We start from the raw sequence: 14,933 nt of genomic DNA on the forward strand, positions 1-14,933 counted from the left end.
GCACCATATTTGCCGGAGATGGGAGAGCTAACAAAACCGCTAACTTTTATAGTGCCCTCTTTCATTTACTGTAATTTAAGTTAACTAGGCATTCAACTAGATATAGCTAGCTAGCAAAATACTTTAGCGTGATGTAGATTAACGTAAACTTCATTGGTAAACTTAATTAGTGAGAAAACAACTACGCCTATCTAGTTAACTTATTCCATAATTTATGAAGGAAGATTTTTTTGTTTTTTTGTACAGTTGTGGGTCAAGGTTGAGAGGTCGGACTGGAGCGGCAGTCTCTCCGCCCCCTCCAGCTATCTGTAGGCATAGCATCATGGCGGATGTTCAACACGGCAACAATAACCATGTCCCGGTCCTCTTCTCATTCTCCGCGTTTTCTCGACCCTCTTCTGTCCCGCTAGGTTCTGGCTATGAAGTGCTCATCCAGAAGTTCCTGTCAATATACGGATATCAAATCGACATTCACCGCAAGTTCGTGATCCAGCTGTTTTCGGACGAGTGGGGTCAATACATTGATTTGCCCAAAGGATTTGTCATATCTGAGAAATGCAAGCTGCGACTGGTACCTCTGCAAATAGATGTAAGCTTACATCTTCGTTTTTATCCCATTGAAGGAGGCCTGCTTTAGCCATACCAAACCTAATATTTACGAGGATCATTCATTTCTTGCTTGGCTGAACGCGATTGCTATCTTTGTCAATTAGGTAGCTAGACGAGCGCGGTAACTCGGGTCATGACATGACTACTTGGGCATTGACAGTGTCATTTGTGTTACCGGAGTCTGCAAGCCAGCTACACCTTTTCCGTGTAATGATAGTTGGCATGTTGTCTTGCATTAAATATAGCTGGGTGACGAGCTCGTTCATTTTTATTTGTTAAAACCACAAACAGCTAACGTGAACTATTCAGTTAGTTTTTGTCAAACGTCGGTTACCAATCTCAGTCAACAAGGTTTAACCAACACTTTTATAAGATTGCTAGCTATCAGTGAATAAGTTTACAGGTGTGAAGGATATTATGGTGCCACGTTGATTTAATATGTTCACTTGCCTTTAGCCGTCATGTAATTGTCAGACTTACTCTTTATACTTAATTTTTGTACTCTTTGGAGCATTAATGTTATGGAGGCTTTCATTTTAATTGACTGTATTATTTAGAATAGTTAGTATTTACAGTTGAGTCAGTCATGTAACGTGATACAGTTGCTGCTGAGCAATGTTTTGTCCTACAGAATAAGTAAAATTTGAAATGAAAGACTTCGGTGGAAAGTAAAGAATAGCCTGTTCTTAGCCAAATCTAACCAATCCTATTCATTTTTAAAATATATTTGTTTGTGTGTGTGTGTGTGTGTGTGTGAGAGAGAGAGAGAGAGAGTTAAATGTATAAGTTTTAACTCATGTTGATGTATGAAAACTGCCCATATGTCTTTCACTGATCAACTACATGATAGAGGATAGAGTGTTGTTATGTTTTGTATTCTTAAGGCATTACTTTACATTGCATTAATTTAGCAGACGCGCTTTTCGACACCAGCCTCCAGCAGAAACGAACAGCAATCCTTTCTAATGAGTAAAACTGACGCTATTACCAGACATTAATGCAAAGCATGCTGTCTTACCCAACGGAACAGTTAAACCGGAAAACATTATCATATGGTGCACAGTTGTGAAATAAGTGGATGCATAGCTTTACTGTGCAAACTAACGGCAACACTGCATGTAAGTGCATGACAGAGATGGATGGAGGAGATGCGGTATTAGTGATATAACAAAATGGGACATTTATAATCCTGATTGGGGGGGGGGGGGGGGGGGGGGGCTGGTTCGCTGGGACATCTGTCTGAGTAATGGCACAGTCAAGGAGAAAGCAGAGCTGGTAGCTGATAAGGCCTTTATCGAATGTTGCTTCATCATCTGGCCTAACACACAGTAACACTGCTTGCAGCTGTGAGAAGAAGAGGGGAACCGAACAGCCTGTGGCCTTTCTCTGTGAGGCCACCTGAGAGATGAGTCATTGTATCACGGCTTAGGATGTGCGAGGTGTAGTTTTCCTGTGTCTGGACCAATCAGAGGGTGAGGTCCGGATTCTGCGCCCTCATACCCAGTTGATTGTCAGCAGAGTCCTGTTGGAACATACTGCACTAAGATTACCAATGATGCTCTAGTGTCACATCACATTGTCCCTTGGCACTGCACATGATGGATGTGCTAGATTGTAAGCCAGTTTTACAATCAAACATACACCTGGTTGTGTGGCTGTTAGCTCTGTCTGACGTGTAGCATTGCGCATACACAGTCCCTGTAGGCTAGCCGATGTATTAAGTGAAGCCGAGGCAGTGTGGAGCCAATACTCGGAATGGGCTTTTGGCCATCTTTGTGTTTTCATCAACGTAGAGACACAGAAGTCCAAGGGCAACATCTACATCCTGCTAATTGTGTACCCATCAATAAGAGGTTCAGTTCACTGACATACATGTGGTTTCTAATGGAACTGCTAACCCAGACCTACAGAGAGCGAGACCTCTGTCCCAGGCTGACCTCCTTTACTTTAGGTCAAATGGGGAAATCCTGTTATACATTTTGATTGGACAGCCTAATACATAATGACATCATAATTGCTTTTGTCTGTAGATTACAACGCTGGGGAACCTGTCCCCCTCCACCACGGTCTTCTTCTGCTGTGACATGCAGGAGAGGTTCCGACCAGCGATCAAGTACTTTGGTGACATCATCAGTGTGGGCCAACGGCTGGTAAGTATTGCTCGTGCTGTCTTCTCACCCTCTGTACATGTGAAAGAGTGAATATAGGCCTTCTAGGTCACGGTCCCTGCCTTTATAAAATTTGACCTGAGAAGAAAATCCAATTGACCACAGTCAGTCCCCACAATCTAGTCTTGTCCACAGTAAATTCCTTTCCAGGCACATCATCCTCTCTTAATTTTATTTGAATGGACTGTCATTGTCATTTGGCTAGACAATAAAAAAGTCGTTCAGATATAGTACTTTACTAAGAGTTACTACCTGGGAGTTGAACACAAAATCCTCTGGTAATGAGTCAGGTTCCTTAAACGTGGTACCACACTTAGACCCTGACAATGTGGACAGTCTAAAATTAGGCCCCTGTTTTTCATCAAAGAGGAGGTGTTTGACAAGCGGTACTGTGACATTTGGAGAACGAATCCCTTTGATAGTTCCTGTTTAGAACTGTGTGGAGACTGGCTGACAATCCTCCAGGATTGTCCAAAGGCCAGAGTGTCACTTCACAAATATGTGGTCAGACTCAAGTGCTGTCTTATGATGGAGAGGAACCATACTCCACTATCATCTTTTTGATATGGCCTGTAAATGGTTTGTGAGTGAAATATTGTTGTTCAACAGAGTGCAATGCAACAAATAATTTTCCCATTTCTCATAATTCTATCATTTCCTATCTTAAAATAAGAGTATGTAAGCTTCATCTTCATAACTGGTTTAAGAAAAAACCTGTGTGGGTTATTTTTTTTTTCATTTCACTTCCAGAAATGTATTCATATAAAAACTAAATCTTGGATAAGATACACATTTCAGAAAATCATGAACATTATGAGACCATTTTAGTTTGTCTTATAATGACAAACCGTTAGGCATTCTCATCCATATTTATAAAAAGATTGCAATGCAAAATCTTCTTTTGTAATACTCATTTTATGCTACAGTTAGTACTAGATTGCAGGCACCGGTTAGGGATCCAGGTGCAGGGACGTCAATACTAATTTGCATTAGATGGTATGTGAGTGGCTCAGACAGTGATTTTGTCTACTGCCTTGAAGCGCTGTCCTCATCCGTGAAAATAATTCGTCTGCTTCTTGACAAGCATATGCTTTATTGCCTTCAGCTTCCTGTCAGCAAACCGTTTCCGTTGCCGACGTTAGGCTCTAAAATGTAGCCAAATTACCAGGCCAGGGGTTTTCAAACAGTTTTATAGCAATTACATTCTGAGACTTCCCAGACACTTGACAAAAACCATCATTTAGACTTTCTGACGTCTGAGGGCACGGATGTGGATTTACGTTTACTTGTTTTGGCGAATCCTCACGTTTGCGCGCTTTCTCCTCCGTAGCTTCAAGGCGCGCGCATTTTAGGCATCCCAGTTATCGTGTCGGAGCAGTACCCCAAAGGCCTGGGCAGCACGGTGCAGGAGATGGACCTCACCGGGGCCAAGCTGGTTATCCCCAAAACCAAGTTCTCCATGGTGCTCCCGGAGGTGGAGGCCGCCCTGGCAGAGATTCCCGGGCTGCGTAGCGTTGTCTTATTCGGAGTGGAGGTATGAGAAACCGCTCCTTTTCTGTAAGAAAGGATTTCTTCCTAAAAATATTCACATAGTTCACTGTACGAACAATGCACACATGTAACAAACATAACCAGCTAAGATTCATGTCTCAGAGATTAGCCACAAATTGATCACCTGTTTAGATTGTCCCAGGTTTATGAAACTGAAGCTTGAGTGATTACAATAAAGATACCGAATTGCTGTCCCTGACACGAAGGCTCTACAAAATACAGCTTGTCCTCCTTCAGTCCTAACCCCAATCATTTAGTGTAGTACTTTGATACTCATCCAGGATCATCTTGCTCACCCTTAATCCTTAATCCAGCCATTTATTGTCACTTTTTGATCCTGATCCAGAATCAGTTACAAGGGCAGAAGGTTACAATTCTGAGAGGATGCAGTTGAAGAGTATCTCAGGGCAGATCAGTTGAGGGGGCATGAGATTACACTCAGTTGCTGGACTCTATTGCTGGCTTTTGGGGCTGTTTAAACATAGAAATGGGCCTTTTACTGACACCTAGTGGCAGAAATTGGTTGTTTCCAAGCAAAGGTGAATTCCAGTTGCTTTAACACTGACTGAACTGTAAATGTCATGGGTGCATTTACACAGAAAATGTATTATGATTGTGATCATTAAAAAGAAATGCCTGAAAATTCCACTGTTTACTACTTCCTGTTCAATGTCCTTAGTTTCTTTCTTGTCTGTGATATGCAGACTCACGTTTGCATCCAGCAAACAGCCCTGGATTTGATTGGCAGGGGTTTGGAGGTGCACATCGTAGCTGACGCCACATCGTCCCGGAGCATGATGGACAGAATGTTTGCATTGGAGGTAATTTCTGGGACACCCGCACACAGAATCAGCGTTCAGTCATACGTTATTTATTTTCAGACTCCTTTATCAAGGCCCACCTTCGTAATGCAGCTGTTAGACATTATCCGTTATGCAGAGGAATATTTACTGGAGTGATTTAGGTTATATAAGTTGCTCAAGGGTCTAAGTGTAGCATGAAGGTGCAGTCTCTTAAAATCCGTGGTCACACAATTTGTCTCTACCCTGGAGACATCCTGAGTACCCCAGTGTAAGGCCCAGTACTTTGTGGTTCCCAAAAATGGACCTTGGGATCTACTCATTTTTGCACTGATTGGCATTAATTGGTACAGTTTATATGAGTTATGCAGTATACACTAATTTAGATTTTACCACTCTTGACTGTCATCTTGGCACCGTCCTCTGTAAGATAAACTTATTGGTGTTAATGTGTTTATCTCACTTATTCCATTAATAACTCATCCTTCAACAAATTTGGGGCAGCTGTCCCAATTGATTAAGCTTAATTAATTGAAGTCTGGCCATTCTTGGTCCCTTAGCAATGAATCAGTTAATTTGTAATTATATTCAATGTAAATTTTATTACACATTTATTTTGTAATAGTTGTGTGTATTACACAAATTGCAAGAATAGGTTCTAGCAGGGAATTGAACAAGCAACCTTTAGGTTACAAGCTCTGCTCCTTACCACTGCACCACACTGCTGTCTCTAAGATAACTCTAGGATGGCTTAAAGTTGTCCCTTTGATGTCCCTCTTCGACAGCGCCTGGCCCGCACTGGAATCACCATCACCACCAGCGAGGCGGTCCTGCTGCAGCTGGTGGCAGACAAAGACCACCCCAAATTCAAAGAGGTTCAGAACATCATCAAAGCCAGCGCCCCGGAGTCGGGCCTGCTGTCCAAGGTCTGACGTCACATCACGGGTCAGGCAGAGCCGGGGGGGCGGGGAGGGGGGATGCGGATCCATCCACTGTCTGAGGGGAAACCTACATAATTCGGTCACAGGTAGTTTAGGACAGTCTCCCAGCATAGGGAGAAGGTTGTCATCTGGCACATATTTACTTTTTCATTTGTGGAATTGGCTTGTAATGCGTTCCCCCACCCACCCCTTTCCTCACTGGTTCAGCTGTAGGACGCTCACCTTTGACGTTGAGTTTTGATGTTTTTGACATTCATGTTGAATAAATGAAAATGTTTAGAATACTAAATATCACAACCAACTGTATGCTGCTGTTAATTAATGTCCCATATACCATATACACACACACGTCAAAATCAGTTGAGAACTTGGTTTGAGAGGGTAGTTATTTTTCTGTAGAATTGATTTACCTTAATTGCTCTTAATTTACACAAAGGGAAAATACACATGTACACACGCGTACACACACACACAGACACATACACACATACATAAACATGTTGGCATTTTTTATTTAATGCTTCATGTAGCTTTCCTACACTCTGTATTAACCCAATGTTGTTCTGGTCAATGGAGATTATAAGATTATGATTATTGTAAACATATTGGTATATATTAGGGGTTGATGGTCGTTTGCACTGCATTTCTAGCTCGTAGTCACTGTACTGGCTGGTTACTGTGTTTGTCACATGGTGCATTGTAAGTATGATATATTCTAATTTTCGACAGCTCAAAATGGTCCCACGTGACTTGCACATCCAGTCTATTGTTCTTCTTCTAAAGATGATTATACATGCTGTGCTTATATAAATGAAAATGTGTCCCTCCTAATATATTAAACCTACTCCCTCACCACCACCACCCCCCCCCACAAATTTTGAGGATTGATTACCCCAGCCCTTATTTGAATTAATATGGATGTTTAATTGGGTGTTTGATTAGACATTCAATCCTAGTGTAACAATGGCTTTTCCTGATTCAAGAAGGTTATGCTAATTCATCTATAAAACAGAGCTGTTTATTATTACACTTAGCAAGCACTAGCTGAATGAATTAATGCACAAGCTAGCACATTCTATGCCTCTAGCCACAGGATATGGTCAGAATGACTTTATCTGGGGAATAGTTGCACCGTATTTTCATAGCTCACCCTTTTTTGTACGGTACTGTTACTGTAAGACAAATAAATGTCCACATGCACTGCCTGGACTGACTTTGAGAACAGGAGCCCAACCGCCCATTTTTGAATGTTAACAAATCACATGCTTTACAGGAATGTGTGCACACGCAGGTTTCGAATGACAACGCTGGCATGAGCCCCAAAGAATATTCAAGGCCTCTGTTCAAAACTACCACCGTTTACTTTCTCCCTAACTTTGAGTAAAACATCACAACAAATCTTCCCTTTTTCCATAGTTACTAGTGTTAGGAAGAGTGAGGCTGCATGAATCCCTTAATAGGTGGAGCCACCATGTGTTGTCAGTCACCGATTGGTATTAACCAATCAAGTGTTTTCTCTGCACAGCAAAGCACTATGATTCGACCAAATTAGTGAGTCATTGATAACATGATATCTCCACCCACTCTGGGGTTCATGTAGCCTCACTGTCATATCTCTCATTTACAGATCATCTTGGGCTTTGAGGTTTTGAAATTAATTTTAAAGGCGTTGTGTGTGAATTTATTAAAAACAAATAAACTGGCAATTTTGTAATTTTTCATTTAAAGACCATGCACACTGGTTACTTTGAATGGAGGCCTGAGGCTCTGTTGGCAGATACACAAAGCATACAGTGCCAGAAGTCTGGCTTGGTGTTTCCAGCGTGGCTTGTGAGAGCACATCATTTCAACCAGCCTCCAGTGAAGTAAAGCTGCGTTTCGGTGTGATAGCGATGTTTTGAAGAAAAAAATGGTGCCTATATTTAATTGTCCAAACTGATTGTAAAGCAGCTCTTGAAGGTACTTTTTTTGTTGTGAAGTTTTAGGCTTGTGCACTTTGTAAACTCTGTTAGAAAACCACAGACACCTTTGTTTTTTTGTATCGGCTGACTTAAATAAATGTTTGTATGTACCGTGCATCATCTGTTGTTTCACTTATTACTCAGTGGCATTAGAAAAACAGCATGTGGTGACCTGTTAATTGAAAACGTGAATCTGAACACTCTAATCTTGTCCTTTCAGGTAAATTACAGCACTTGGAAACACCTGGATCATAGAGGACTGTGTATTTCTTACCTGGTCCAGGAGACCTAGCATGTATGCTGGCTTTCCTTACCAGCAGAGCTCTCTCTTAATTAGGTCTGATGTAGCCATTAATTGATTACTTATCTGTAATTAACATCACTTAAGAAATATCACCTATCGGTTCTTTGAACACAGATGCAGGTTTTTGGAATGTGTTTCTTGTAGCATAAGGACACCAGAAAATGAGTTTCTGTACACTTTATTTTGAGCATCTTTGATAAATAAGTAATAGCAACTCATAATTAGTTTTGTTGATTAAGAGGGAGTAATTTTTCCCTGGGGCTTATAACGAGTTATTTAGCAACTAATTAAGCGTGATTTCATACAGCTGTACTGAGTTTATGCCACCAGCAGACACTAGCAAAATTATGTTGGATAAAGAAACACACTGTTTTTCCTCTATTTTTAGCAGAGGCACACAACAGCTCTACAAATAATTTATTGCAGTTTAAACAAAGAGATGACAAATTAAAATCAGTGCTCTCTTAAGAGCTCAGCCGAAGCTAATTCACTGAGAGCTCGGATATGAAGAAAGGCAGCACACAAAGTAGGTCCACAGAACCAGGTGTGGGAAAACACAGATAAATAAAAAATAAACTAAGATCCAAAAAGAGCAATCCAATGTGCTGAGGTCCAAATCACATCATAATTTACACTGAGGTTCTGTTTGATACAGTCTTAACGGAACTGAGAATGGTCGACCAGCCAAGTCAAATATTATTCTTGGAAACAATCAAACAGCGTAAACGTTAACATTGAGCCCAACATTGCCTATGCACTCCGTCATTTATGACATGTACTATAACACAGCATCTCACTGTATATTTTCAAACTAAATAAATACGAATCTAACTGCATTTTGTCAATTTAATGATTGTTGGTGAATGTAAATCTGATAAATACACTTGGACATCCCTACCATATAACCACGAGGAGGCAGCTCACTGTATATAGCCCACAGAATAAATAAGGCCCTTGCACCGTCCTCACAAACAGTACAGTACTGCAGATCTAGCCACCTTCTTAAACGCACTCTAAACATTGTACGCTGCTGGATAAACACAATATAGAAAATGTGTATGTCTAATGGCTCCTCTAATCCTTTTTATATTTTCAGTATGCGAAATCCAAATAGCAGGTATAAATCAAAGTTGGTATAAACTGTTAAGAGATGTATAAAACAGTCCTTTCACTGGTAGCCTGGTGAGCGTCACCAGTCATTATCATGCAGCAGAATCTAAGACGGTGTGTAGAGTTGAGTGCTCTCTTATAGCCCACATTTGGTCTGACCACATTGTGATTGGTCCTTTATTTATTCTACATTTATGTGTTTGGTGATCACTGAAATGAATGAATAGTGCTTAGAGAGAAACAATAGAATAACTTATAACTTGCTTGAATTCATTGCTCAGGTTTAACAAGGTACCCTACAGTTTGACTTAGTCTGGGCCCCTGTCGTTGTTCCCAATCCTCCATATGCAGCTTTCTGTTTAGCGTGAAACAGACTTTAAATGTGTCAGAGTGAGTCAGAGATGAAATGACATGCATAAGTACACTGTTACCTGCAGCTGAGCAAAGGCATGAATTAGGTTTCTTAGCTTAAAAGTTAAATAGGCTGAAATTCAGTAGATAGTAGCCAACGTTCATCTGTCAGTTTGCATTCTGCAGAGGCAAAGTCTGATCCTCATCGTATGGATATGTCAGTCTTATTGTCTGTCCCTACTATCAGTCCATCCAGATAAAATGGAAATCGGTGGATCTGCACAGCTGCGACTGTGAACTGATACCCGAAAAGAGGGAGCTTGTTGATTCAGAGCCTTTAGCAGGGTATTTACAGGTTTCTGTCAGCACTCCAGCCCGAGCGGCTGGTTTCTCCCTGTCGGTCAGTGTGGGTGTGTCTTTTGCCTGAGCGGCTGGTTTCTCCCTGTCTGTCAGTGTGAGTGTGTCTTTTGTTTGTTTTTTTCCCGTGCATGGGCTTTTGTTTTGTTTTCAGCCATCACCCCACCTCCTGTCCCGCCTACCTGCCCTGCTGCCACGCCCACCACCTGAAGCCCATCCTGCACACCTGTTCCCTGTTCGCTCATCACCAGCCCATGTATTTATACCCTGCTGTTTCCTTTGTTCTTTGCCTGATTGTCTCGGCTTTGTTCCTGTCATTCTTGCTGTTTGATAAGGTCAGCTCTGTTTGGTTTTTTTGACTCTGCCTGTTCCTGACTCACTCTTTTTGCCGGCTTTTTTTGACACTGTGTTTTTTCCTGTGGATTTTCTGGTTACTGATTTGGTCTGGTTTCTTCACTATGACTTTTTAACCTGTGCGATTGCACCTGTAATTAAAGGATCTCCTTTAACTGCCTGTTTTGTCTGCACCTGGGTCCTTTCCATGCCAACCCTGACAGTTCCGGACTGAGGGACTTGTTGATTCTGTTTTCATGCTGCACTTGCGTCAGCCTATGACTAAATTTATTTACCGCACGGATGAACTCATGCTGTTCTCTACTGGATAGTGCTCTTGGCATGGTATGATGCAAAAGAAATGAAACACACTCTTTGGCATTGTAGGTGTAAAATAGGAGTTGCGTGTGACCATTACCCAATATGTTCTGTCTTGAACTTTCTGTTGCATCATTTCAATGGTCACCAAGCCAAATTGTTATGCATGCATTAATGAATAAAACATTGCAATTACTCATTTGAACTCACTCATTTGAATTTAACTATGCACAGCTTTGAGGTTTAGCTGAATCTTGTCCCCCTGATGATGGAATTTCACCAGTCTTTAACAACCCCTTTTTCCTATTGTCCTAAAGGTGGCAGCAGTGTACCACTATCGTAGGCTTCTACAAAGCCCATACAGAATACTAAGGCATCTTTTCCCTCCTTTGCTGCGTATCAGATGAAATTGCTGGTGAATTACCTGGTGATGTATATTTTATTTAATAGTGGAGTCCCCCTATAAGCAGTGCAGACTTTCATCTCATCACTATAAGCTCACTTCAAAGAATCAGCAATAATGAACTACAGGAAATACCATTTTTCATTAGTCACAGCCAATGTCTCTGCTATTCATGTCAAACATCTCTTTCATCATTCTTATCCAAAGGAATAATGTAAGTGCTTTGCATAGTGGTTGAGATCAGCAGTTTGCTCCAGCATTTTAATGCCCTCCTTGATGGATTTTATTTAAGTGGTGTTTAGGATGGAGTTAAGAATGCTGAAAGTCATGTGATCACCACACACACAGAGGGCGCGGAATCTTCACCGGAATACACAGAATATCCATCATGGTCTGGACTGTTTTTGCTTCATGCTCAAATGGAAGGATTAGCGGTTGAATTGTGAGGGATAATTTCACAGGGAAATATTTAGATCTGAGAAACGATCATTAGTTAATGATGTAGTTCTCATTTGATATGCATATGTAATTGGACATTGGAATTCTTTTCCTCAAGTCTTAAAACGCACTGGGAAGGTGCTTAATTGGACATTCTAGTCAGGCACAGAGTATGTGCCCCTTACAAGGCACATGTATAAATACTTGGAAAGCCCAGCTAAAGTCTTTCCCTGGGTTTCATTTCCTATAAGATTCTCGGTTTGAGCAGCAGCTCTGCTAGGCAGCAGTTCACTATGAGCAGGGTGAGAGACCCTCACTTTTTACTGTGAAAATGTTTTATTGAACATGAACATGAGTCTTTGTTTTTGCCGCCAGCTACGATGAAGACAGTTTTCCACATGTGATACACACTGCACCACAAAACATTGCATATCCATCAACTGCAAGGGTAAAACTGCAACTGTAAGATGTTTTTTTTTCCACCGCTTATGGATGTGGCTCATTTTAAAAGGGGCACAACCCAATAAATGGAAGGCAAGACTCAAAACATCAGCACTGTGTTTAACATGTGAGGAAATACTTGTTACGATGAATAGGATTTTGTGAAGTGTGCACATTCACGTTGCAGAAATCCTTTTTAAAATGCAATTGGTAAGTGACTGTAATTGATTCCCTTCCATGGGTGCATTTTGTGTAGATGTGATCTCAAAAGCAGTTGCCTAGACATGGCCACTCCCAAACCTTGTGCTGAAATGTAGCCGATCTCCCGGCAACAGGAAAACAGCTGGCGGAGACATCACATTGAGGGATTTGGGAGAAAAAAATATTGGGGAACATTAAATGTTACATTGTGACTGCTTTCTTACAATGTCACCAGCTGGTTCCGTGTAACCATTTTGCCATTTACTGGAAAACATAATCAGATTCCATGGTGCATCAGATAACGAGTGAGATTAAAATGTTTGAAATGACATTTGTTTATGGCAGTTTAATGTGTGAGTTTTAGATTTTACAGATTAACTGGCGGGGTCTGCCAGACATGGGCGTGTAACGAGCCTAAAGAAAAACATCTTAAATGGACGATAACACAATTTAAAAAAATTATTTCCTAGCTCCGCCACTCTGGATACAAGAAATTGCTTTGATGTCATGGTAAAATTCAGAAATGTGACCTCATAGCCCAGCTTCCAGTGTCAGAACTAAACACCAATGAAACTAGGCTAATTACTTATCAGGAGAGTGACAAAGTCCCCCTCTGTCCCACAACCTGTGGTTCTTCAGTGATTCTGCATTTATGAGAAAGTGATACGTTATCATAAAGAATCAAATGTTTGCTGTGTTGCAAAATATATCGAGTTGTCTGTTGTTTTCATTCATACTTCACACAGTATGTACCAGCTACATATATTGCAGAGTATGGTTTACTTTAAATATATTGTAAAATTACTGTAACCATGTCAGCATAAAATTTCATTTAAATGAGTCTATAAATGAGAAGTTTTGCAGTGTATGCGGTATAATATGACACAATAAATACGTTTTCTATTTAACCACATGTCACTTTCCCATATTTAACTCTTTAAAAGGGGAAGCGTTAGTCTACTGTAAAATGTTCCCTCACAATAATTTTGATCTGAGTATGTACAATATATTTCACACTTTGTATCTGTTCAGCGTCACATGACAAATATACATTAAAACACCCTTTTGAGAAGACACACTGATGTTTTTGGCAAGTGCCTACTGTGCAAATGCACAATCACAATGACATAGTTTATACAGCTTTCTGGCCTGAGTGGATGCACAATATACTGCTAGTCTGTGTCTTTAATACATGTGGTCTTAATGCTCTGTGCTATAACTGAGACATAGTTCACCATTTTTCCACAGCAGTTAAGCCTCAAATGTTTTTCCAAATACATGGTAAGTGTTGCATGTATTTATTTTCTTTGCTGTAACAACTTTTGAGGGGTAATAAATAACAACGTGACTGTTCGCTTAATTTTCTACCATTTCTTGCCTCCTCCCTGGCTGGCAGATGGTTTCCTTGTGGAAAGAGGGAATCGGCAGTTGGATTATTATAGTGATACGTTATATAGTATATCAATTAACAAAATATATCTAAGGAGCTAATTACACATTTTCAAATGTATGCAGTGAAAAAAACCCCTCATTCTTATGTAAGACAGTGTTCCAACTGTATGATATTATAGTTTACGATGTTAAAAAGGCTCATTCAAGGCTCAAGGTGATTGTGTAAGTGTTATTTTATTTTGGCAAATTTATTCTGATGTATCAAGATATTGTTAAAGAAATGAATACTCTTGGAAAAAACTTGAAGGAAAATAGAAGATTTGGAGGAAGAATGAGAAAATTCATCTTAATTGATGCATAGATATTTGCATATCAAGGCCTACTGTTACAAAAGCGCACTTTGTGTCATGCTCTAAACAATTATCACTTACCTTTTAATGAGCATTTGTAATTAGATTTAAGATTAACTGATGTTTTCTGGGAAAGGTTGATCACAAAAGCATAACCAGTCCTTTTGCCTTAAACAAAACTGCAGTAGCTGTACACAGGATAGGTCTAACAAGTACTCAAACAAGTACATGGTTTGCGCTAGTTTCAACCACTGACTAGACACACACACACACACACACACACACACACACACTTTCTGTTGAGGAAACACAGCAAGTAAATGACGTCAGCTGCTCTGGGCAAGAGGCATCTGCCAAACCAGTGTTTTCTAACCCTGGTCCTTGGGACCTGCTATGCAAGCTGGTTTCCCCTCCAGCTCAGCACTCAGTTTGAATGAGATGGAAACTGAATACTGATCTTCATTTGGCATCTTTGATTTTGATCTGACATACATTCTTAACAAGACATGTACATTCTTAACTTGACACGCAACAGAACTTGCACTGCTGTAGTTATGCTATTATATACAGATTGTTTGCAAAAAAAATATTTTGTTGATATGTATCCCTCAAAATTAGTGGTGCGGTTGTGTCAGTTAAGAATAATTAATTGTTCAATTACCCCTCCTAATCCCCACTGGGTAAAAACCAGCATGTATGGCTAGACCCCAGGACCAGGCTTGGGAAACACTGCGGTGAAGAAATACATGATATCATTTACAAAAGTCAATTCTAATGTTCATAAGCCCTAAGACATGGAGAGAAAAGAGAGTACTTACACAAAAGACAATTGTGCGTTTTTAAGGGCAGAGATGTGGTACAGCAGTTAGGGAATAGGAGTCACACATAGAAGGTTATAGGTTCAA

The 14,933-nt window shown here is 40.5% G+C and overlaps 1 protein-coding gene across 1 annotated transcript; it reads left to right on the forward strand.

Moving 5' to 3' along the window:
• Positions 1-320: 320 nt before the first annotated feature.
• isoc1 (isochorismatase domain containing 1) lies at positions 321-8,139 on the forward strand. Its single transcript, XM_036528955.1, has 5 exons — positions 321-589; positions 2,640-2,759; positions 4,108-4,311; positions 5,033-5,149; positions 5,914-8,139. Exons 1-5 carry the CDS (start codon positions 323-325, stop codon positions 6,058-6,060), a joined length of 855 nt encoding a protein of 284 aa, XP_036384848.1. The 5' UTR covers positions 321-322; the 3' UTR covers positions 6,061-8,139.
• Positions 8,140-14,933: the final 6,794 nt, after the last annotated feature.

The sequence above is a fragment of the Megalops cyprinoides genome, chromosome 5, assembly GCF_013368585.1.
Source record: "Megalops cyprinoides isolate fMegCyp1 chromosome 5, fMegCyp1.pri, whole genome shotgun sequence".
Lineage (NCBI taxonomy): Eukaryota > Metazoa > Chordata > Actinopteri > Elopiformes > Megalopidae > Megalops > Megalops cyprinoides.